General features: G+C 43.3%; 2 protein-coding genes and 1 long non-coding RNA gene across 5 annotated transcripts in view; 1 reads left to right on the top strand and 2 right to left on the bottom strand.

Annotated features, from left to right (window-relative positions):
* Positions 1–8,945, bottom strand: part of TM9SF3 (transmembrane 9 superfamily member 3) — a 74,246-nt gene extending 65,301 nt beyond the window's left edge. The window contains exon 1 of the mRNA XM_066355797.1: positions 8,665–8,945. Coding sequence (XP_066211894.1) covers positions 8,665–8,760 — 96 coding nt within the window. The 5' untranslated portion in view covers positions 8,761–8,945. The remainder of the gene's footprint in view (positions 1–8,664) is intronic.
* A 7,345-nt stretch (positions 8,946–16,290) lies between these two features.
* Positions 16,291–23,034, bottom strand: part of PIK3AP1 (phosphoinositide-3-kinase adaptor protein 1) — a 119,961-nt gene continuing 113,217 nt past the window's right edge. For all 3 annotated transcript variants that reach the window (XM_066355581.1, XM_066355582.1, XM_066355583.1), the window contains exon 17: positions 16,291–18,206. In XM_066355581.1, coding sequence (XP_066211678.1) covers positions 18,149–18,206 — 58 coding nt within the window. In that variant the 3' untranslated portion in view covers positions 16,291–18,148. The remainder of the gene's footprint in view (positions 18,207–23,034) is intronic.
* LOC136384932 (uncharacterized) lies at positions 18,162–21,186 on the top strand. The gene is made up of 3 exons (XR_010747671.1): positions 18,162–18,278; positions 19,786–19,852; positions 20,985–21,186. It is a non-coding gene; the product is annotated as an uncharacterized lncRNA (long non-coding RNA).

Genomic DNA, 23,034 nt, shown 5'->3' with positions numbered 1-23,034 from the left:
TGTCTGACTGTCTCTCCCCGTTTCCAGCTTCGGAGAAATGCAAAAAAAAAGAAAGGAAAAAAAAGAAAATCATACACTGCCTGACCAGGCAGTGGCGCAGTGGATAGAGCGTCGGACTGGGATACAGAGGACCGAGGCTTGAGACCCCGAGGTCACCAGCTTGAGCGTGGGTTCATCTGGCTTGAGCAAAAGCTCACCAGCTTGGACCCAAGGTCGCTGGCTCCAGCAAGGGGTTACTCGGTCTGCTGAAGGCCCCTGGTCAAGGCACATATGAGAAAGCAATCAATGAACAATGAAGGTCTCGCAACGAAAAACTGATGATTGATGCTTCTCATCTCTTTCCGTTCCTGTCTATCTGTCCCTGTCTATCCCTCTCTCTGACTCTCTCTCTATCCCTGTAAAAAAAAAACAAAAAAAAAACATACACTATTTCAAGGGAATTCAGAAAAACAGCTGATAATCTTCATGTATGAAGGAATGAATGCATACATTCCACTCAGCTAAGAAATACATGTGTGCCACCACTCTTCCATCCAATGCTCAAGGTCACGCAGCACCAATCAATCAAGGTAATCCTTTCTGCTAAACATAGGTATAGATATAACATGGACCTAGTGTAAGAATTTTCAAAGGTGTTCTACCTCAATCGCTATTAACTGACTGAGTTGGTATTAGAGCTGAAATCTCTTCAGCAGGCAGGAAGCTCTGTCCATAATATAATGTATACAAAAAAATATTTCATAAATATGATGGTAAAACAGTGGGAAAAAATGTTGAAGTGTAAAATTCCTTAGCAACTTAGTAAAATAAGTTTGAAGTATGTGCAGTGATTGACATGTGCACTGACTGCAGTAGTACCCTTTCAGAGAAAGGGGAGGAAATACATCCATTTAAGATTAGAATGCTGAACAAGAGGAACTATTAATGAGGACTTTGCCATTAGTCCTGCTGCGAGTCTGCAAAAATGTTTAAATGTAACTCATAAAAATAAGCGCAAAAATACTTCCCCTATAAATCCTAACACTCATATTCCTTCAAAAAGACAAAAATGTGAGCACTAAAGAAATGATTGTTAAAATAGGGTGTTCATTTATTTTATACAAACTGAAACACAGGACTAAAGTAATTTAAGGGTCATAGTACGTGTTAAACTACACATTCTGAAATCACTCATTTAAAATATTTATGAAACCTTTCAAGAGAGTCGAGTTGTGATGACATGATGCAAACTACAAGAAAATATATACCATTTTGTAGTCTAGGATTCTTTCTGGGAAGAAGACTGAAAATAATAATTTACTATATATATAGTCTGTATATATGCAATATAGTCACACATTCGTATACATATAATACATATATACATGCACACACACAGGTTAGCTAAGGTGAATATTAAGGCAAATTGTTTTTTCACATTGCTCCTTATTCAGACCATAATCAGATATGAACTTAGAATGTTTACTCTTCACTGCAATTCTCGACTGTCCCTAAGAATAAGTGCTCCCAAGACAAAGTCAAAACAATGGTTTTTTCAAAGCAGAAAATGTGTCTTGAAATATCTTGAAATTAGAAAATACCAAAAGGAAGACTTCACACAATTTTTGAAGGAGGGAAAAACCTTTCCTTTCCCTGAAGCTGCTGAGTCCCTGAGCTCCCAGTTCCATGGGCGGAAAGCCACAGGTAAGGCTGTTCCTTTCCCCTGCAGTGTACCTGGGAGAAAGGGAGGAAAAGTCAAGGAAGTACAGCAGTGGACCGGGGATTCACTGGGCACAGCTGGATTCCCTCCATGAGGCCTCTCTGGGAAGCAGCCACACAAGGCCAGTTCAGACTAGCTGCACTCCACCTCATTTTCCAGCTCCCAGAGGAGTTTCATTCCTACACACACAGCTTCTGAGCTGGCCACTTCCGTCACCTGGTCTGTATTGTCTTCCCTTCCTTTCCTGCTCTATCTTTTTTCTTACACCATTCCCCCAACTCTATAATGCTCTCCTTCTCTCCACCTAGCCAATTTCTACTTATCCTTCAGAACTGCTCAAATCCTTTCTCAAAACCTCTAATCCTCAGGTAAAGCCTTACCACACCAACCCCCTAACTTCATGATCTCACCATCTTTTCTCGTCATATAATTAGCTAACATTTAATAGGCTCATACCACGTGCTCAGCATAGTTTTAAGGTCTTTACATGAACCTTCAATCCTCTCAAACTTTAAAGTAAGTCCTATTATTGTCCCCATTTTATAGATAAAAACAAACCAAAGAACAGAGATATTAAGTAATTTGTCCAAGATCATATAATTAGTACCCAGTTTACAATTTTAGAACCACACTTTTGCTAATCCCTGGTCAGCTGCATTAACTAAAAAGCAAAATCTAATACAGAAAATATGAAAAAGTACAGTTGTACAATGCTACTGAAGATACTACTGAATACTCAACAACTTCTTCCATTTAAGCCTTTAATCAGCCCTACCTAAAGAAAAAAAAAAAAACCTTCCTAAGCAGCACTTGTGCGCTAATCTCAAAAAGAATGAATGACTTTTATTCTCAAAGTCACTAATATTGGGCCTCTCTTATTTAAATACTGTCTGTGTGCTGGGAAAGGAGAAGAAATATAAGTTTCCCTACTTGACAGAGATCATGAATTAATTTTTCTCAGAAAGAACTTTAGAAGATAATGTTACTGATGTATTTATAGAAAATCTGAAGAAATCAAAATTTATATAGACAAAGGACTGAGGGCGCAGAATAAGCACCCAGATGCCATCATTTTCATGGGACGAGTGCATGCTTTAAAACAGATATCTGAGAAAGCAAAATCCAGATCTGAAAATAGCTCAGAAATCATTATTTCAATGCCTTTTAATTATTTAAAACACATACATCAGAATTCAAATATAAAAAAAAATCAGAAGGGTATTTTTAGATAGTCTCGAGACAACTGCTCTCTCAAATAACTCTGTACATAAATAAACTTTTAGTCTATCATAGAGTACTGCTGAAAACAGGACAACGAATTATGGCATTTTCTAAAATTAGATCTATATTAGAGCACTCACAAATTCACTTGTAGTAAAGTTTATTCTCTTTGTAAATTTTCACATAAGTTTTAAGAATTCTTATACTCCTAACAGAGATAAAAACAAAGTAAAGCAAACAAATCATTTCTGAAAACACTCAGTGGTATAAGCGCTTATGGCAGAGGCTAAGAATAGGCTAATCCAGACACAGGTCAGCACCACCATTACAAGAGGTCCAACGGGCCACAGAGAAATGGGATTTAGCTTGGGTAAGGCCCCTAAAGCACAACAGGCATACTTGGGACTATGCATGTTAAGTGAACAATGGTCTGTATTTGTTCACTGTGTTTTAAGCAACAGGGTTTCATGCTTCCAACATTGCACATCCATGTCCCTATTAGCTCCCTAATTACTCGTCACTCAACAAGCACGAATTTAATACTGTTTCTTGTGCCAAGAACAGAATCTAGATATGTAACAGACAAAAATTTTAAAACTTGAATTTATGATCTTGAGGAAACTGAACCCATAAAAATTCAAGGCTACAGTACAAATCATAAAATGCTCTAAGATTCCTTGATTACTGACATCTTTACATAGCATTACTATGGAAATTATATGGACAGCAAAAGCAAGGACTAGAAAGATCAGGAAGCTCATATTTTCTGTGGCCTTGGGCCAGTCACTGGGCCTCTTCAACCTTTAGGAAAACCAGTGTGTTGGATACAATGATCTCAAGTCTTCCCAGTCCTAAAATTCTATGATTCTCAATATGAAATCTTTTTAATGGAATCCTCTGGAATCTTAGGAGACATGGTAATCTAATTCTAGATGCTTTCAAGTGCCCTAAGTTTCAGAAAACCAAATAAGCATATATACTTATACACCTGTCACTAATTCTAAAGAGTCCTTTTTATGACCCTTCAATCAAGTATTGAGTTGGCTTAGTGGTGGAGCATCGCCCCGGCATGTGGAGGACCCGGGTTCATTTCCCAGTCAGAGCACACAGGAGAAATGACCATCTGCTTCTCCACCCATCCCCCTCTCCCTCCTCTCTCACACTCTCTCTTCCCCTCGAGTAGCCAAGAGCCAAAACTGGACTGGTTCAAGCACACTGGCTCAGGTGCTGAGGATGGCTCTGTGGAGCCTCCGCCTCAGGTGCTAAAAATAGCTCAATTGCAAGCATAGGCCCCGGATGGGCAGAGCATCAGTGCCAGATGAGGTTGACAGGTGGATCTCGGTCCAGCATCATGCGGGAGTCTGTCTCTTTACCTCACCTCCTCTCACTTGGAAAAGAAAAAGAAAAAGAAAGCCTGCCTTTTATAAGTGTTCTTTAACTTTTATTTCAAACAATGTCCTGCCTGACCAGGCGGTGGCGCAGTGGATAGAACATCGGACTGGGATGCCAAGGACCCAGGTCCGAGACTCCGAGGTCACCAGCTTGAGCACGGGCTCATCTGGTTTGAGCAAAAGCTCACCAGCTTGGACCCAAGGTCGCTGGCTCCAGCAAGGGGTTACTCGGTCTGCTGAAGGCCCGCGGTCAAGGCACATATGAGAAAGCAATCAATGAACAACTAAGGTGTCGCAATGCGCAACGAAAAACTAATGATTGATGCTTCTCATCTCTCCGTTCCTGTCTGTCTGTTCCTGTCTATCCCTCTCTCTGTCTCTATAAAAAAAAAAAAAAAAAAGTCCTGTAATTCATAGAATTCAACTTTAAAAAACTAAAGGGGCCTAACCTGTGGTGGCACAGTGGATAAAGTGTCGACCTGGAAATGCTGAGGTCGCCTGTTCAAAACCCTGGGCTTGCCTGGTTAAGGCACATATGGGAGTTGATGCTTCCAGCTCCTCCCCCTTCTCTCTCTCTCTTTCTGTGTCTCTCTACCTCTCTCTCTCCTCTCTAAAAAAATGAAAGAAAAAAAAAAAAAACTAAAGGAATCACATCTTATGTTCTACACATATACACTACAATTGAACAGCACATTTTTTTTCTCATTATTCCTATGAGAATATAAAAAGGACTGGATAAATAAGCACAAAAAAAAATATCATACAATGGTCATATAAGTCGAATCCTAATTCAGTAGGTGAAGAGAAATAAGGAACTTTGTGGAACTGCATAAAGTAGGTGTTCCTTCTTAGAACCAGCAACATAATCTGTGGGGGCCAGTACAAAATAAAAATGCAAGACTCGGCTCCAGCCAGTTGGTTCAGTGGTAGAGCATCAGCCCAGCATGTGGAAGTCCCAGGTTCAATTCCCAGTCAGGGCACACAGGAGAAGCGACCATCTGCTTCTCTACTCCTCCTCTTTCTCTCTCTTCTCCTCCCACAGCCATGGCTCGAATGGTTCGAGCAAGTTGGCCCCAGGCACTGAGGATGGCTCCATGGCCTCTTCTCAGGCACTAAAATAGTTTGGTTGCCGAGGAAGAAAGCAGTGGCCCCAGATGGGCAGATCATTGCCTGATAGGGAGCTTGTCAAGTAGATCCTAGTTGGGGCACATGCAGGAGTCTGTCTGTCTGCCTCCCTGCCTCTCATTTAATAAAAATAAAAAAAATGCAAGACTCCTTGCTCAAAAATTATTATGAATTTCAACAGTGACAGCAGAGCATTAAACCAAGCAGTACTTAAGTGCTTGCACATATCATCTGACTGCCCGGGTGACATGGCTGTTAGGTTAGCTCTATCCCTTCTAATGCTAACCCAAACATTTTCTCAACAACAACCCATTATAGATCTAGTATTATCTAAATTTTGAGCACTTAAAAATACTGTCAATACAGAAAACTACTCAATTTAATACCAAGTGTATTACTGTCATATTTTTAGCATAAAAGGCTGTAGAAGCACATTCTATGAGTGTAGAAGACTATTAACCCTTTGAGTACTGAGTTTTTTTCATGCTCACTGACCCCCAGGAGTGAGGTTTTTTTCAAGAAATGAAATTAGTTCCAGTTACAGTTTTATTAACTTAAAATCATGTTTGTTTGATAACCAATTTATGGAAACAAGAAGAACATACATTTGCCTTTTTTTTAATGTTGCCTTACACATTTTTAAAATAAATCGATTGTACTCTGGATGGTCAGGAGGCACAAGGACGTACATGATCATTCATACTACTCAAAGGGTTAATTCAAACTGCCTGAGTTCAAATCCTACCCTCTACCCGACTGGCTGTGTGGCCTCAGGCAAGTAATTTTAACGTCTCTGGCATTGGTTTCCTCACCTATAAAAAGGGCATATCACCCACTTTACAAGTAAGTTTAAAATGAGTTAATATATAATGTACTTAAAAAAATACCTAGTATATATTGTTATAAAAGCTTTTTTAGTTATTATTTCTAACTGGAAACTGTCTTTACAGAAAGTTAATCTAAAGGGTAAGCTTACATTTTTTAAAACTGTTCTTTAATTTATAATTGAGTTACACAAGTATTTATTAAACACCTACTCAGCAACCTTCTCTTGGCACTTCTTCTCCTCCTGGTGGGAAAAAAATTCACTTGACCATAGCCTTTTCAACACTGCTATCTGGCTAAGGTAAATGCCTATTTTTCAAAAACTTGGAAGATGTATTTTTGGCTAATAGCCAAAAATATATACATAAATGACACATTTTATACTTATATCAATGCTATTCTTCCTATAATATTTTTGCTTTTTAAGTAAGTTATTAGTAAGTAATCAAGTGAGAGCAGTCCAATGCAAAAATGAATGAAATGAATTCCAATTTTTTTGTCCAACAATTATCTCATACATACATTCTCTCAAAAACCATTTACCAAATATTTTATATTTACTGATATAAAAAAAATGAAAATGTTCCTGGCAATAAAATTTCAGTGAGTTGTATTTACATTTTAAATATGTAAATTATAAGTCCATCTTATATACCTCCAATTTTTGAAATTTTAATTGGTTTCCCTAATTATAGCAATTCATTATAAAACACAAATAAAAAAATATAATACTACTCTTAAGCTTATAACCCTGTATGGTGGAACTACAGTTAAGAAAGAGTTTCAAGTTTTACATGGTAACTTTCCTTAAATGTTCAAAAAAAATTGGAAAAATAATAGTAACTGTACCATTAACGCAAAGATGGTCACTGGAAATGAACAGTTCTTACATTGAGACAAGTTACCTGACAGAACAACAGGAAATTGTTTTTAATTTGACTGTTTAACCTCTGAACAAAATTATCTTAAGGTGAAAAGTCACAAATATAGCACAAAAACATGTCATCGATGTGGGATTTGTCTCTAAAATACACGCAGTTAAGAAGTTACAGCCTGGCCTGTGGTGGCGCAGTGGATAAAGCCTCGAAGTGTAACACTGAGGTCGCTGGTTCAAAACCCTGCACTTGCCTGGTCAAGGCACATATGGGAGTTGATGCTTCCTGCTCCTCCCCTCTTCCTTTCTTTTCCTTTCTTTTCTTTTCTTTCTTTCTCTCTCTCTCTCCTCTCTAAAATGAATAAATAAAATTTAAAAAAAAATAAGTTTCTGGCTGTGACTGAAGGCAGAGTAGCCAAAAGTTTAGAGTTTGAGCCCAGCTAACCCGGAAGTGAAGAAAAGAAGTCTGGTTAATTACAAATAAAACCTAAAGTAGGATGCACCGACTAAATAAGGACAATTGCTTCGTTTCCTCACTTATCAGGAATGACAGAAGACTCTGCCAAATCTTTCAGATTGAGTCCATACACAACCTTTCATGCAAAAGTATATCACTAGTGAGTTAACGTATAAAAAACAATTACTCGCCAAGCAACGTGTCAACTTATATGATTTTCCTGCCTTGTTCACACCTACCATCCTGAAAACAGCCAAGTTACAGCCCTAAGTGAGTCACTTGAAGACACATTAAAATCCATGACAACCTAAACAGCCAATGAACTTTAGGATAAATGCAAAAGCGACTGCTCCCAGGAGACAAACGGGGGGGAAACTCAACATCCCTAAGTCGGCCGCTGCCCTAGTGAGAGACCACCGGGATGGGAGCCTCATCTCGGGGCTGCAGACTCAAGTTACAAGAAAGGCTCGGAAGTGAGTGCGCGTAGACCGAGCGCATGTACACGTGTAAACTGCTCTTCACCCCAGTTTATCAGCGCTGTCGCCGCACCAGCGTTTTAGTCCGGTTCGGGCAGGAGGAGAAAAGGAGGGCCGGTGGGGAGCGTGCAGCGCCGGCTGTTTCCTGGTTGGGTATGACGGGTAATCGCGAAGCATCCATCTTCCGCCGCGTCGCAGCCCCCAGCAGCCGAAGCGTAGCTCCCTTCCCCGGGACCTCCCGCCCCGCGCCTGGCTGGCCTGCGACCCCCCACTCCTGCGGGGAAGTGAGCCCGAGCCTCCCCACGCTCCTTCCCGGCCCTGGGAGCCCCCGGGACCGAGGGGTGGGACGCCATTCAGATCCGGGTCAGGGAAACGGGCCCAGACAATCGGGACGAGGAGTCCGGTCCCAGGAGCGCACGGAAATGCCTCCTCCCCGCGCCCGGGGTTCCTGCCCCGCCAGGCCCAACCGGAAGGCGCCCGCGGTCGGCCACGGGCTCGAGCGGGCCGCCGGGCTCCCCAGGCCGCGCCGGGCCTGCCGGGGCGGCGAGCCGGGGCGCGGGCCCAGGGCGGCCGTGGCGGCCGGGGACGCCTCTCACCGTGTGCTCGTGCTCGTCCGCCCGGGCCCGGGGCAGCAGTAGCAGCAACAGCGCGGCGGCCGCCGCCACGCCGGGAGCGCCCGGCAGCGGCCTCATCCTCCGCGCTCCCACTGGCCCGGCGCCCGCCCACCGACTCCTCCGCCGCCGCCGCCGCAGCCGATTCGCATCCACCGGGCGCACACAGATGCTCGGGGCCCGGGCCCAGCCGATGGCTCCTCGGCGCCGCCGCCGACACCGCCCGCTCCGTAGCTTCCCCCGCCCCCCGGCGCCTCCTTTGCCTCTTCCTCTGACTCAGCCACGTCATCCGGCCACCCCGGCACACGCCGGAAGTGCCTCGCCACGCGGGGCCGCAACCGCCGCCTGGCACCCCGCCCCGGGCACGCGGGCTCACGGCCCTCGGGGACCGGGCTTGGCCGCCGCGCGCCGCGCTCCCCGGGCCCGCCCGGCGCTGGGTCCCGGAGGCCCCGGAGCGCAGAAGCGGCCCGGCCACAGCGTAGGTGACAGCCCGAACTGCAGGGCGCCTCGGAGCTGCACCAGCGCCTGTGACCTTGCCCCAAACGCTTCACTTTTCCTGGCCTCGTTAGGCTATGAAATGGGGTCTGAACCTGACCAGGTGTCTCGAACTTGGGAGACAAGATCAAATAACCCTTTACAGGCACTGTCGCTGTGAATGAATCACGAGACCATATAATCATTATGGGAGATTGTTAAATCTATACAGGGTTGAATGTGTTTTTAAATCACCATTTATTGGACTCCTACAATTCAATCTTGTTGAAATTGTTGTTCATTTATTTGTTTATTGTTGGTCTCTTGTCAACCGACACAAATACCTTCTGGGATCTAAGCCCCTCCCCTAAGCAGAGATCCAGTGCCTAGGTCGGTGCCAGTCTCAAGAATAGGAACTCAAAAAATACCTGTCAAGTAAATATTATATATTAATATGGCACTACAGTTTACATCATCCTCGAACCCAAAATCTGGAACCTGTAGTCAGACTGTCTGTACCGCTCAACCATCAGCAGTCCGCAGTTCCAGCAAATAGGTCTCTTAGAAATGTCTCAAGAGTTTATTTTTCCTCTCTCTTCTCTGCCATTCTCTATCTCCCCATATATTGTAACAGTCTCCAGCAGAATCCCTGCCATCAGTCTTCCCTCCCTATTTATTCTCTCCAATAGGTGCCAGGAGTGACCTTTCTAAAAAGAAATCTGATGATATCACTCTCTTACTTAAAACACCCTTGAATGTTGTTTAAATAAGTCGTGGAATCACAGCTAAGATTTTCACCTTCCAGGCACTATTCTGAGCCCTTTACAGGTATTGACTCATTTAATCCCCACAAAAACCTTATGCAGCAGGTACTATTAGTGTGTTCATTTTACAGATACGATAACTAAAGCACAGAGAGGTTAAGAGGCCTGCTGAAAGACCAAACCCAAGCAGTCTTGAGACAGCATAGATAGTAAGAAGCTAGAAAAATTCCTTGGCAAGTAGAATGAGAAAACCGAGACATAACTAAAGAAACTGGCCGAGCAATTTACAGCCTGATGCAAAGCATCACCTCCTTAGAGATAACATCTAGGTCTCAACTGTGTTTTGACTCCAGGTCCAGGGACTGGCTGCAGTGGGTGATGGTGACAGATCAGTAAAAGACTGTAGCCCTGGTGGTGTTGTGGGGTGAGGGGGACACCTGGAAAAGCTGATTAGAATACTCTATTGAAGTCCTCCCCTGAACTCCCAGTTTTAAAAACCCTCAAAACAAATAAACCAGGGGCATAGTAGGCAGCAGCAGCTAGTCCCAAGTCCCAAACTAATCCCCTGAACCTGTCCCCATGGCCCCTTTTCTCTGCTAATTTCTTTTCCCCAAGATTTCCAGTGAGCCAAAGAGGCTCTCCTCTCCTATTACTGCTTCTATTCTAGGTCCTTCCATGTTTCACTGTCCCCATCTTTAATAAACTTACTCTCAAGATCACCTGGATTAGTGTTGTGAAATTTTTCCTTCACTAGGTCAAGAACCCATTACCAGCTGGCCCTTGGCAGACCTGAAGGGCCAGGTCCCCTGTCTGGTTAAGAGTCTGGTTCCAGAATCACTTTCTTACTACTAATGGATTATTATCCATACAGCCATTTAAAAAAAATTAAAATAGCCCTTTGTGTCCTGGCATGGAATAATATTTGAGAGATACTTTTAAATAAAAAAAAGTTGAAAAAATTATTCCATTTTAAATGTTAACATAAAAGTCTACCCATAGTGACTCAAACACTTAACATTAGTTAACTCTCAACTTCGTATATGTCTATGAATATTTGAATTTTTTTTTACAGTGAGCATGTGCTACACATGTCATGTGGGGGAAAGAAATCTTTGCTAAAGAACAGTCCTGTTAGCATGCAGCTGCACAATCAGATCCTGATTTATCTCCCCAGCTTTAGGTCCCACTGGTCTTTGTCCCATATTCCCCACTACACCATGTTCTTTTATACTTCTGTGCGTTTGTGTTTGGTGTTCCCTTTGCCTAGAATGCAAAATAAGCGGACAGCCATTAGATAGTCTCTTTCCAAGCATAACTGAATTATAATCTCTTCAGCAAAACTTTGCATGACAAGTTAAGCATCTCTTCTTTGGGATTCCAATAACATTTGGCATGTTACATGATAATTACCACCTCGTCATATTTCCTCTTCTGTACTACTACATTCTGACCTTTCCTGGGGGCAGATACTATCATTTGTTTATATCTGTCTTAGCGGCAGAGATCCTGCTTGTCACATCATAGACATTCAATAACTATTTGAAGAATGAATTAATGAAGACATTAGTAAGTGAAAGTCAAATAACATAGCAGGACTTAACACTTTCTAGCTAGTTTAAGAGGTATTACAAGGCAGTACATGATTAATGGATCACACATCAGTAATTGCTATAGAAATCAGAGGAAGTGTCTGATATGTCTTATATCTTTGTATATCCCCCAGAGCACTTCACATGGTGACTTCCTCATGGTGGAAGTTCAATAAATGCTCTGTTAATGAATAGTCACTCTTTTGAATCAAATAATGATGGGCAATCGAAGAACAAGCAGTATACGTGCTGAATTAAGATGGATGAGTAGTTTCTTGCTTAAACATGCATCACCGGCCTCACATAGTCAAGTCAGTAAGCTTTTGCTAGGTGTGGGAGCACTGAATTGGTGATTGCTTGGGGATGAGGAGGACACAAGGAAAGGTATATAAATTTGAGGAGTGCTGACTTAAAACAGGAAACATTACATCTCCAACAGAGAGCAGAAATAACAGTGTACAGAAAAATAACTGCACAAAATGTGACCAACTGTGCAAATGTTCCACAAGCAAAAGAGCAAGGAAAGAAGAGGAAACCCTGTTTTGGTGGAGTATTTGCAAAAGTTAATGGTGGGAAGGATATGTAAGGCCATTAATTTGACAACTATTTATTGAGCATCTACTATGTGCCAGGAACTCTGTTAGGTACTAGGAAATGATCATGATAAATGGCATTAGGTGATAAAAATCTAACAGTAGGTATGGAAAAAGGCATAGGAGATAAAGTAACTGATTAAAGGAAAAGGAGTGTAGTTTCGAAGATCCTTGGAATCTGATGACTTCAAGGCTCAAAAACAGGACTCAGGAGCACTGGATAGCTCGGTTGGTTAGAGCATCGTCACGAAGTGCAGACGTTGCTGGTTCAATCCCCAAGCAGGGCACATACAGGAAGAGATATATGTTCCTCTCTCTCTCTCAAATCAATTTTAAAAAAAAGTCTTCATCTATAAATGACAATATATCTTTTGCTTTCCATTCTCAAGTACTTTTCCTTGGAAATTCTATTCCTTCTTTCTACTTTGTTATGTTCATCTTGCTAGTTATTTACTTCTGGGGTGGGCAGTCCTTCTATTGCTATTACTACCTTTCACCTCTACCTTTTCTGTTCTAGCTCAAATGTTCTAGGTACCAAAGAACTTTATCATTGGTCTGAGTTCTTTCTTTAGGAAACAATCACTTAAAACATTTGGTTCTTAGAATGAAGAGCAACTATGGCTATTAATTTCTTTGTACAATTCCCATCTCACTGTTTCTCACACATTTTAAAAAACTGATCTGCTACAGGCCTGACCTGTGGTGGCGCAGTGGATAAAGCGTCGACCTGGAAATGCTGAGGTCGCCGGTTCAAAACCCTGGGCTTGCCTGGTCAAGGCACATATGGGAGTTGATGCTTCCAGCTCCTCCCCCCTTCTCTCTCTCTGTCTCTCTCTCCTCTCTCTCCCTCTCTGTCTCTCTCCTCTCTAAAAATAAATAAATAAAGAAAAAAAAAAAAAACTGATCTGCTACAACAATACAGGGCAAGGAACAACAGCTGCCATGATAAGACTCCTTGCCAATTAGGTGGTGACTCCAGTGAGACTGCCTCCCTGCTCCTTCAGGACGTAGGCTTCCCACCCTTTGCTCAGACTTGGACTTACAGAGTTGAAGGGAACTGGAGTATTACTAAACACAAAACTCCTCATAAATGATGAAGAAGACCAGGGTAGTCAAGCTATGTCAACTCCAAGTTTCCTGACTTCCAAGCCAGTGTTCTGTCTTTACACCATGATAACTCTTACTGCATAGCTAGCTCCATTTTCTCCTACATTTTTTTGTGGGTTAAATGGGCTTTGGCAGACTAGCCTGGGAACCTACTATTTATTACACTTTACATGAGAACATTAATTCTGAGTTCTGCCTCAGAATTCAGAACACATTTTTCAACCTTCTACTCTTCTTTTCACTACCCTGGTGAACACAGTACCTGGCTGTTAAGAGTGAATGAGGAAGGCCATATTACATTCTTAATAACTCACTTAGAAACAAACAGAACACAATTCTTTTTAAGAAAGAGAGAGCGAGCTTCCCTGGCTGGTTGGCTCAGCAGTAGAGCATCAGCCCGGCATGTAGAAGTCCCGAGTTCGATTTTCGGTCAGGGTACACAGGAGAAATGACCATCTGCTTCTTTACCCCTGCCCTTCTCTCTCTCTCTCTCTCTCTCTCTCTCTCTCTCTCTCTCTCTCTCCTCCCTTCCCCTCCCACAGCCATGGCTCAAATGGTTGGAGCACTTTAGCCCAGGCACTGAGGATGGCTCCATGGCCTTGCCTCAGGTGCTGAAATAGCTTGGTTGTCGAACAACAGAGCAGCATCCCCAGATGGGCAGAGCATTGCCCTGTAGGGGGCTTGCCAGGTGGATTCCGGTTGGGGCACATGCAGGAGTCTGTCTCTCGGCCTCCCTGCCCCCCTACCTCTCTAAAAAGAGAGAGATAGAGAACGAGAGAGAGAGAGAAAGGGAGAGAGGGAGGAGAGAGATGAGAAGCATCAACTTGTAGTTGCTTCACTTCATCTGTTCAATAACACAATTTATTTATAAAACTGAAGCAAATATTTATACAGGCAAATTCCTCAAAATCAAGGATTGATTGTTAGGATAGTCTTTTAGAGTTATCCAAATTAGCCACTTGTCTTTCTTAGAAGTAAATCTGTTACTAATGCTTCAGCAGCCAATCAGCTGCAAAACCACATATTTTTTGAAAGAGGAGCAAAGGAAACCAACTTATTTCCTGGGGCTTATGGGAGAGAGATCTAAAAATCTCAACTGCCATGATACAGGACAGGGACAGACCAGGACCTCTCCTTGTTAATAACAAAGCAAGATAAAGAGGAGGGGGCAAGGGTAGATAATTTAGATTGACTTGGAAAAATATTCATTGAGGTCATTTATATAGTTTCACTTTGCCTAATTATGGCAAAGGATTGGGTATTTCTCACATCATTAAATATGCCAAGTTAAATCATTTGATTGCAACACCAACCTATTCATAGTCTCTCAGTCTTTGTACTTTGTTGCTTACATAGTTATGTGCTCACAGGTTTGGAACCGTGCTCACCTAGAAACTGAAGGAGGACAATGTACCTCATACAGTTAGAGAGGCAAAGGCAGTCAGTAAATATGACTAATGATTTCACTTTCTATTGAGCCAGTTTATAAAATATTGGGGAAGAGGTCCTGGCCAGTTTGCTCAGTGGTAGAGTCATCCTAGTGTGTGGAAGTCCAGGGTTCGATTCCTGGTCAGGGAACACAGGAGAAGCGACCATTTGTTTCTGCATCCCTCCCCCTCTTTTCTCTCTTCTCCTCCCACAGCCATGGCTCAGTTGGAGCAAGTTGGCCCTGGGTGCTGAGGATGGCTCCAAGGCCTCACCTCAGTCGCTAAAATAGTTCAGTTGCCGAGCAACGGAGTAACAGCCCCAGATGGCCAGAGCATTACCCCACATGGGGGCTTGCTGGGTAGCTCCTGATCAGGGAGCATGTGAGAGTTTGTCTCTGCCTCCCCACTTCTCACTTAAGAAAAAAAAAATCTTGGGGAAGGATGGTGACAGCAGAGCTGTCTCCCAAAGCAACACACAGTAAACTTTTTAATATTCTCTTTGGATACTTTGTTACAACTTAGTTTCTGATCCACATTATATTGAAATCCATTGTTTTGTTACATAACGTATTCCTAAAAATTTGTACAAAGGCTGGATATGTGGAAGGTGAATAAATTTATGTTATAATGGGTGGTTCTGTATCTAGAAAATGACAAATTTTTGAACGTTGTTATTAGAGACATTCTTTGATAATACAGTATGAGTGTTTCACCCAAATATTTTCATTCTCTTACTTTTACACATAACCAATCATCTTGAATGTTCAATGAACAGCTAGTGAGGGTTTAAAACCTGCCACTTTTTTTTTTAATTTTTTTTTATTTATTTATTCATTTTAGAGAGGAGAGAGAGAGGGAGAGAGAGAGAGAAAGGGGGAGGAGCTGGAAGCATCAACTCCCATATGTGCCTTGACCAGGCAAGCCCAGGGTTTCGAACCGGCGACCTCAGCATTCCAGGTCGACGCTTTATCCACTGCGCCACCACAGGTCAGGCAAAACCTGCCACTTTTGACTTGACACTCCTGATCATCTCCACCCCTGCCTCAAGTATATCACATTAATGAGACCCAGGTTTCTCATCAGCACTTGCAATTTAAGTCTTCCACTTAATTTCACGTAAGAATAAAATGCAGTAAGATATTCCAATATTGCACAAATGATGATGTGCATACAAAGATGCTAACACTATTGACTGGCAAGAGGTTTCACTTCGTTATTGATCTAAATGCTTGTCATTCAGAGAATGTACAAAAATATACACCTGGCATCCAAAATGGGGATTAGAGGTATTGAATATTTTAAAAGTATAGCTTTTATTAAAATCAAGTGTGCAGCCCTGGCCGGTTGGCTCAGCGGTAGAGCGTTGGCCTGGCGTGTGAGGGACCCAGGTTCGATTCCCGGCCAGGGCACATAGGAGAAGCGCCCATTTGCTTCTCCACCCCCCCCCTCCTCTCTGTCTCTCTCTTCCCCTCCTGCAGCCAAGGCTCCATTGGAGCAAAGATGGCCTGGGCGCTGGGGATGGCTCCTTGGCCTCTGCCCCAGGCGCTAGAGTGGCTCTGGTCCCGGCAGAGCGACGCCCCAGAGGGGCAGAGCATCGCCCCCTGGTGGGCAGAGTGTCGCCCCCTGGTGGGCATGCCAGGTGGATCCTGGTCGGGCGCATGCGGGAGTCTGACTGTCTCTCCCCGTTTCCAGCTTCAGAAAAATACAAAAAAAAAAAAAAAATCAAGTGTGCTAATATGAAGACTGTCTATAAATAACAGGAAGGACAACCATCATATCAACATTAACATTTCTTGTTCTCTATTTATCTCACATTACCCTGTTTCTTCCAAATAAGTGACAAGGAGAGTAAAGGGGTCATTGCAGAATAGCTACTATGTGCTAGGCATTGTGGTAGGTAATCTGCACAAACACTGTCTTGATGGTCATGGCCAATAGTATATTTTATGTCAAGACAAAAAAAGAAAAACCAAGATTTCAAGAGCTATTAACTTCAATAACAGTCATTATTCATTGGACTAAGGAATGAGATTGAAAAAGAACATTTAATCATTAGAAAAAGACCCAATAAAACTGTACTTAAATAATAATTAATAGTGTAGCTTTTATACCTCTCTGTGGGAGGGAGAATAATTTCCTGGAAAACCATAAGATTTCTGATATACTTTAAAGAAATAGGTCCAGTACTAATTTTGTTGTATGTTTAAATACCAAATTAAGAACCTGTGTTTTGAAGGTAGATTTATGTGCCAGGGGCTCAAAATTAATGACATACATTAGGCTCTATGTTCTCTGTACAAACAGATTTCACAAACCCAGTGGTAATAATAGATATATAAGAAAATAGATAACTATTTCTATTTTAGGTTCTTCCTTCCTCTTCTGACACCTTAGCAGAGAAAATGTCAAGGATCCTCCTTTCTCTCTATGGCCAGAAGTTAAGACCCATAAAGACTGCAAAGCAATAAGATGGGGTCCCTCGGTCCCAAGCTTCTGGTTGCAATTATTTATAGATGTTCCTTGAGAGCATCACTGTTTTGAATGCATATTGAAGTATTAATGCCCAAATTGGAAAAAAAATAAAAATAAAAAAACATGGTAGTTCTAGACCTGGGAGATAATAGAAGAAGGAAACTTCTGGAAGGCCAATAGTTGGTCGCTGACTGACTTTCTACGTCTGGGCATTTCTTGAGGGAGAGGGTTGGTTATTTGAAGATGGAAAGTGTGGTGACCTGGAATCAGCAGGCCCAGATTCTAAACTTGCCCCTTCTTCTAACCAACCAAATACTTTCAGTTCCTGACTTCTGTGGAACCTCACATCTGACTTCTACCTAAGGGGATTAACTAATCCCTCTCTAAAGTCTTTTTCAGATTGGTATATGTGATCAGCCCTGGCACTTAAACAACCTCCTGAATTTGACTGCAACACCAACTGGGAGTTCATAGACTCCCAGTCTTCATACTTTGTTCCTTGCATAGTTGGGTTATGTGCTCACAGGTTTTAATACAAGATGAAGAAACAGTGCTGGCCTGTTCAACAGAAAAGTTGAAGAATCATTTAAACGTTAGGATGTGTCTTCTTACTTGAATACTGTAAGTACTAAATCATAACCATGTGTAGATATTAGTCTGGACTAACAAATAAGTAAGGCCCAATATAAGTGCATTTCAGTAAAATCACATGTAAAGTACATTTCTAATCATTCTTTCAGGCTTCTGACATGTCAAATTAGAGGTAATTATTCCAATTAAGTCTTCATCCCTTTGGCAAACAAGTATATGGATCAGTATAGTATACTTGGCAACGGTGAATAAAGTCCTTAGTTTTCCACTTCTTCATGCCTTAATAATATCTTCAAGGAAAGCCCAAACCAGCAGGGCTACAATCAGATCAGCAATGACAGTGAGTCTTGGGGTCAGCAGTCAGGTCATGAAACGCAACATGAAGATATCATTAACAGGTGGAAAACCGTTAGTCTCAAAGTCCTGAAAGACGCAGGTTCCGGGAGGTGGAATCAACGACCTCTGCGTGGAACGGGTGGAGGAGGATGGAAGGTCTCCCTGGTCGGAGGCCTGAAATGAACGACAAAGCAAGAGCACGACCTTCAGATCGTTCTGTGACCAGGCTTTCCTACGGCAAACGCTGTGAGCGAGAAACAGATTTGTCTCTCCAGTTTGAAAACGCACTGTAACAGTTTGGTGATTACCAGAGGGAAGAGGGTCTGGGGGGAAGTCAGGAGAGGGTACAGGGGGATAGCTGGTGATGGAAGGAGACTGGACTTGGGGTGGTGAGCACACAATACAGTATTCAGATGATGTGTGACAGAATTGTCCTGAAACCTGTGCAGGGGTCCCCAAACTACGGCCCGAGGGCCGCATACAGCCCCCTGAGGCCATTTATCCAGCCCCCCCGCACTTCCGGAAGGGGCACCTCTTTCATTGGTGGTCAGTGAGAGGAGCACTATATGTGGCGGCCCTCCAATGGTCTGAGGGACACTGAACTGGCCCCCTGTGTAAAAAGTTTGGAGACCCCTGCTGTATAGTGTTACTGACCAGTGTTATTCCAACAAATTCAATACAAAATCTTAATGCACTGTATTTCTTGTGATATTTACTGGAATCAATCTTATAAGGTACTATGTTATGTGTATAATTATAACAGTTATTTTTAGTTGAGAAAGAAGAGTCATTAACCTTTGGAATTACTGCATAATAAATTTTTTTTAAAAAGAAAGATAAAGCAACTATTTTTAAAATGAATTTGATGAACTGGTTCTTAGGCACCCATGATTTGTTGCAGATTTGGTCTACTCTACCAAGGACATCTTCCTCCTGTAATGAAACTGGCTGCGCACAGGGACCTCCGAGTGCCAGGCACACTAGCTGTGGTCATACTCCTAACTGTACAGTAGAACCACCAGTAGAGCTTTGAAAAATACAAATCCCCAGGCTCCAGCCCAGACCCATTCCATCGTCATCTTTAAAGGAGTGGGCTCAAGCATCACCGTCAACTGTTTAAACCAAGTCTTTTATTTCCTGATGCTTTGACATCTGGGGCCTTGCTGATCCTGACCGGGAAAGGTGGCCCCTCCCAGGGTAAGCTAATTGCTAGAGATAGCAAACAGCCTGCCTGTGAGCACAGCTTTTACGTGCAAACCACCCAATCCAGAGTCCACATCCCAGCACCTCCTTTATGAGCTGTCACATGCAGTAGAGGGGGTGCGGGGACCATCCAGCTATCTAACCACCTCAGGGCCAGGTGCTCAACAACTAGAGCCAGCCCCTTTGCTCCAGGCCTGCAGAAATTATTCAAACCAGTCATCCTAGATCTGCTAACCCTGCCTCACTTGTTCCTTCCTGTGGAAAACACCACAAACCAGGTGCTTCTCTGTGTGCCCCTCCTCTTTGGATCTATAAGTATAACAATCTTTTCGATGGCAGTTGTCTCCTGATCTGTTGGCCTTGTCACATCTGAATAACGATAAAACCTATATTTTAAAACACTACTGATTCAAATAATGCAGCCAGGCAAGAAACACACTGGAGTAGATAGGTCCCTTGAAAGAGAAATTAAGAGTTTCCGGTCTGCTTTTCACAACTTCCTCCTGGGATCACTAACTGTGTGATTCTAATTCTGTGTTTGCTTTCCTAGAAGCCCCTGTCCATGTTATTCTGGATGGTTTTTGAACAGTCCTAAATGACGGTCCAGCTAGACTTGGGTGAGTCTATTTACAGACAGGTTCAACAGTTGCAGGTGGTATTTCCACATATGTGCTGTAAAACCAATATTAATTCCCTTGGAAGCAAGTCAATAAGTCAAGAAAGAGAGCTTTGTCGCGTGCTATGATTGAACTGTGTTGCCCTGGAGTTGCGTACTTAAGGACTGAATGAATTAATGATTCAATATTTACTAAATATCTCTTGAATGCAAGTTTTGTATATAGATCAAGGAAATGACAAAAAATGGGAGAAGAGGGGCTGTCTCAGGAACAAGAGAGGGAGGCAGAAGTAGGAAAGAATAATCACAGATATCCTCAGGAGGTCCTGCCCTGGCGCCTGGGGGTACATGGTTTTAACTCTCCCCAGTTTGCCACTTCTTCCTCCCTTCCTCCCTCCCTCCCTCTCTTCCTCCTTTCCTTCCTCCCTTCCTTCCTCCCTCCCTCCCTCCCTCCCTCCCTCCCTCCCTCCTTTCCTTCCTTCCTTCCTTCCTTCCTTCCTTCCTTCCTTCCTTCCTTCCTTCTTTCCTTCCTTCCTATAGTAGATAAATATTCATCTATTATCCCTCTACTCCTGGATATGGGATGAAATAACAAGTAAAATGGATACAGATTCTACCCTCAAGGTGCTGAGAATGTAATGGATGAGACAGGTAATAGGGAAAATCAGTCAACTGTACTGAGTGTTTTGACCAGGGAAATCATAACCCATTACAACATATAGCAGATACATTTATGCATACGTCTGAAGGACAAGTTCAACTTCTCTGAACCTAGCAAACAGAGGTAACGATACCCACATTAGCGTACTCTGTGAGGCTTGGAGATGACCCCTGGAAAGTGGATAGAACTGTTTCTGGCTTAGAATAAGCATTCAAGAAGTAAAGCTAATAATTTTATCAATATAATTAAAGATCTATTCTTTAATTTTATGCCCCATGAGCCTTACATTTTATCTTCCACCTCAAAAATCATCATGATAGGCCCTGGCCGGTTGGCTCAGTGGTAGAGCGTCGGCCTGGCGTGCAGGAGTCCCGGGTTCAATTCCCAGCCAGGGCACACAGGAGAAGCGCCCATCTGCTTCTCCACCCACCCCCCTCTCCTTCCTCTCTGTCTCTCTCTTCCCTTCCCGCAGCCAAGGCTCCACTGGAGCAAAGTTTGCCCGGGTGCTGAGGATGGCTCTGTGGCCTCTGCCTCGGGCGCTAGAATGGCTCTGATTGCGGCAGAGCTACGCCCCAAGATGGGCAGAGCATCGCCTCCTGGTGGGCATGCCATGGTGGATCCCGGTCAGGCGCATGTGGGAGTCTGTCTGACTGCCTCCCCGTTTCCAGCTTCGGAAAAATACAAAAAATAAAAATAAAAATAAAATAAATAGAAAAAGAAAAAAAAAAATCATGATGATTCCCACCTGGCCCCTCTTCCTCTCTCTGCAGCCCCACTCTGCGACTGGGGTGGGTCTATAAACAAGTCATCTCTAAATTTCATGCTGATGAAAAACCCCAGCCAGCTAAGAACTGGAAGTCCCATCTCAGGGACATGGACTGTGATTATAAACATCTCAGAACCATGGGAGTAAAGGGTATTAAACCAGAATCAAAGGGTGGCCGGTGGGAAGACACCCTCTCCAGGACACCGGCAAGCCGGAGCTGGAGACACAATGGTCCAGAAATGCCTGGGCACTGCTTGCTTTTCCCTCCCTGCTGAGGGTGAGGTCTTACTGATGACAAGTTTAGTTTAAGAACCCACCAATCTGATGTTGGTTAACGTTCTTTTAAAGCAGGACTGCTGTTTAGCTGACAGGCTTTTGTATGGTCATAATGTAGGTAAAAGTATTTTGAAGCTTCTCTATTAGTTAGTAAATAGCCTCGGTCCTAAGTTTCTCACTCCCTGACCACTCCAACCCCTTCTAGAAACTCCACTGCCCTGTTACAAGGCAGCAGCTGAAGGGTTAACCCTGGTGCTGCAGGAGGCCGCCAGAGTGTGTTCTGAATAAGCAGTACCCAGGCTATGCCTTAAAGCAGGGATCTGGCCCTGGCCGGTTGGCTCAGTGGTAGAGCGTCGGCCTAGCGTGCGGAGGACCCGGGTTCGATTCCTGGCCAGGGCACACAGGAGAAGCGCCCATTTGCTTCTCCACCCCTCCGCTGCACTTTCCTCTCTGTCTCTCTCTTCCCCTCCCGCAGCCAAGGCTCCATTGGAGCAAAGATGGCCCGGGCGCTGGGGATGGCTCCTTTGCCTCTGCCCCAGGCGCTAGAGTGGCTCTGGTCGCAACATGGCGATGCCCAGGATGGGCAGAGCATCACCCCCTGGTGGGCAGAGCATCGCCCCCTGGTGGGCGTGTCGGGTGGATCCCGGTCGGGCGCATGCGGGAGTCTGTCTGACTGTCTCTCCCTGTTTCCAGCTTCAGAAAAATGAAAAAAAAAAAAAAAAGGCAGGGATCTCAAACTCACAGCTGCAGTAAACTGCATGTACGATTGTGCTTGTTGTACTGATTTTTTTTTGTTTTCAACTGTAGTGAGAAAAGTGTTGCGTAACAGTTGCCTTTTGTAGACCTAGTGCGGCCCACCAAACGGCTGTGATCTTGCTCTGCGGCCCACATGCTGAGTTGAGTTTGAGACCCTGCCTTAAAGGGTAGATAGAGTACATAGATTGTTAGTAGTTGCCAAATCACTAGTAAATGGCAGAATAAATTCAAAAACAAAGGTGCAATGTCTCAGCAAGAATCTGTTTTTCCCCCTCAAGTGGCAGGACCTTACCTATGCAGAGGATGACAGTACCAGGTACCCACTCTATAGAGACTAAGGAATGAATGAAACACCATGCAAAGATAGAGTGCACCAACTTCTACTCTTGTCACCATCTGCCTTCCCCGACTTTGAAATATACTGGGAACTTACAATAGGTGGGAGTGTGAAGCCTCTCCCCACTAATCTATAACCCAGCTGCACTGTGGTAGGTGACTGGATGGCTGTTTAGGAGGTAGGTACATAGTCTAAACCAAGCAATACCAATCCATCCATTTATTAATTTACTTCATAAATATAAATATTTGCTAAATTTCTAGTATGTTCCAGTTACTGTGTTAAGCACTGGGGAGAACAGAAAAAAAAATTTTTAATTGATTTTTAGAGAAAGAGGAAGGGAGAGAGAGAGAGAAAGAGACAGAAACATCGAGCTGTTCCTGTATG

The sequence above is a fragment of the Saccopteryx leptura genome, chromosome 13 (genome assembly GCF_036850995.1).
Source record: "Saccopteryx leptura isolate mSacLep1 chromosome 13, mSacLep1_pri_phased_curated, whole genome shotgun sequence".
Classification (NCBI taxonomy): domain Eukaryota; kingdom Metazoa; phylum Chordata; class Mammalia; order Chiroptera; family Emballonuridae; genus Saccopteryx; species Saccopteryx leptura.
Note: the sequence above shows the minus strand (reverse complement) of the source record. Positions and strands in the feature narration are given on the sequence as shown.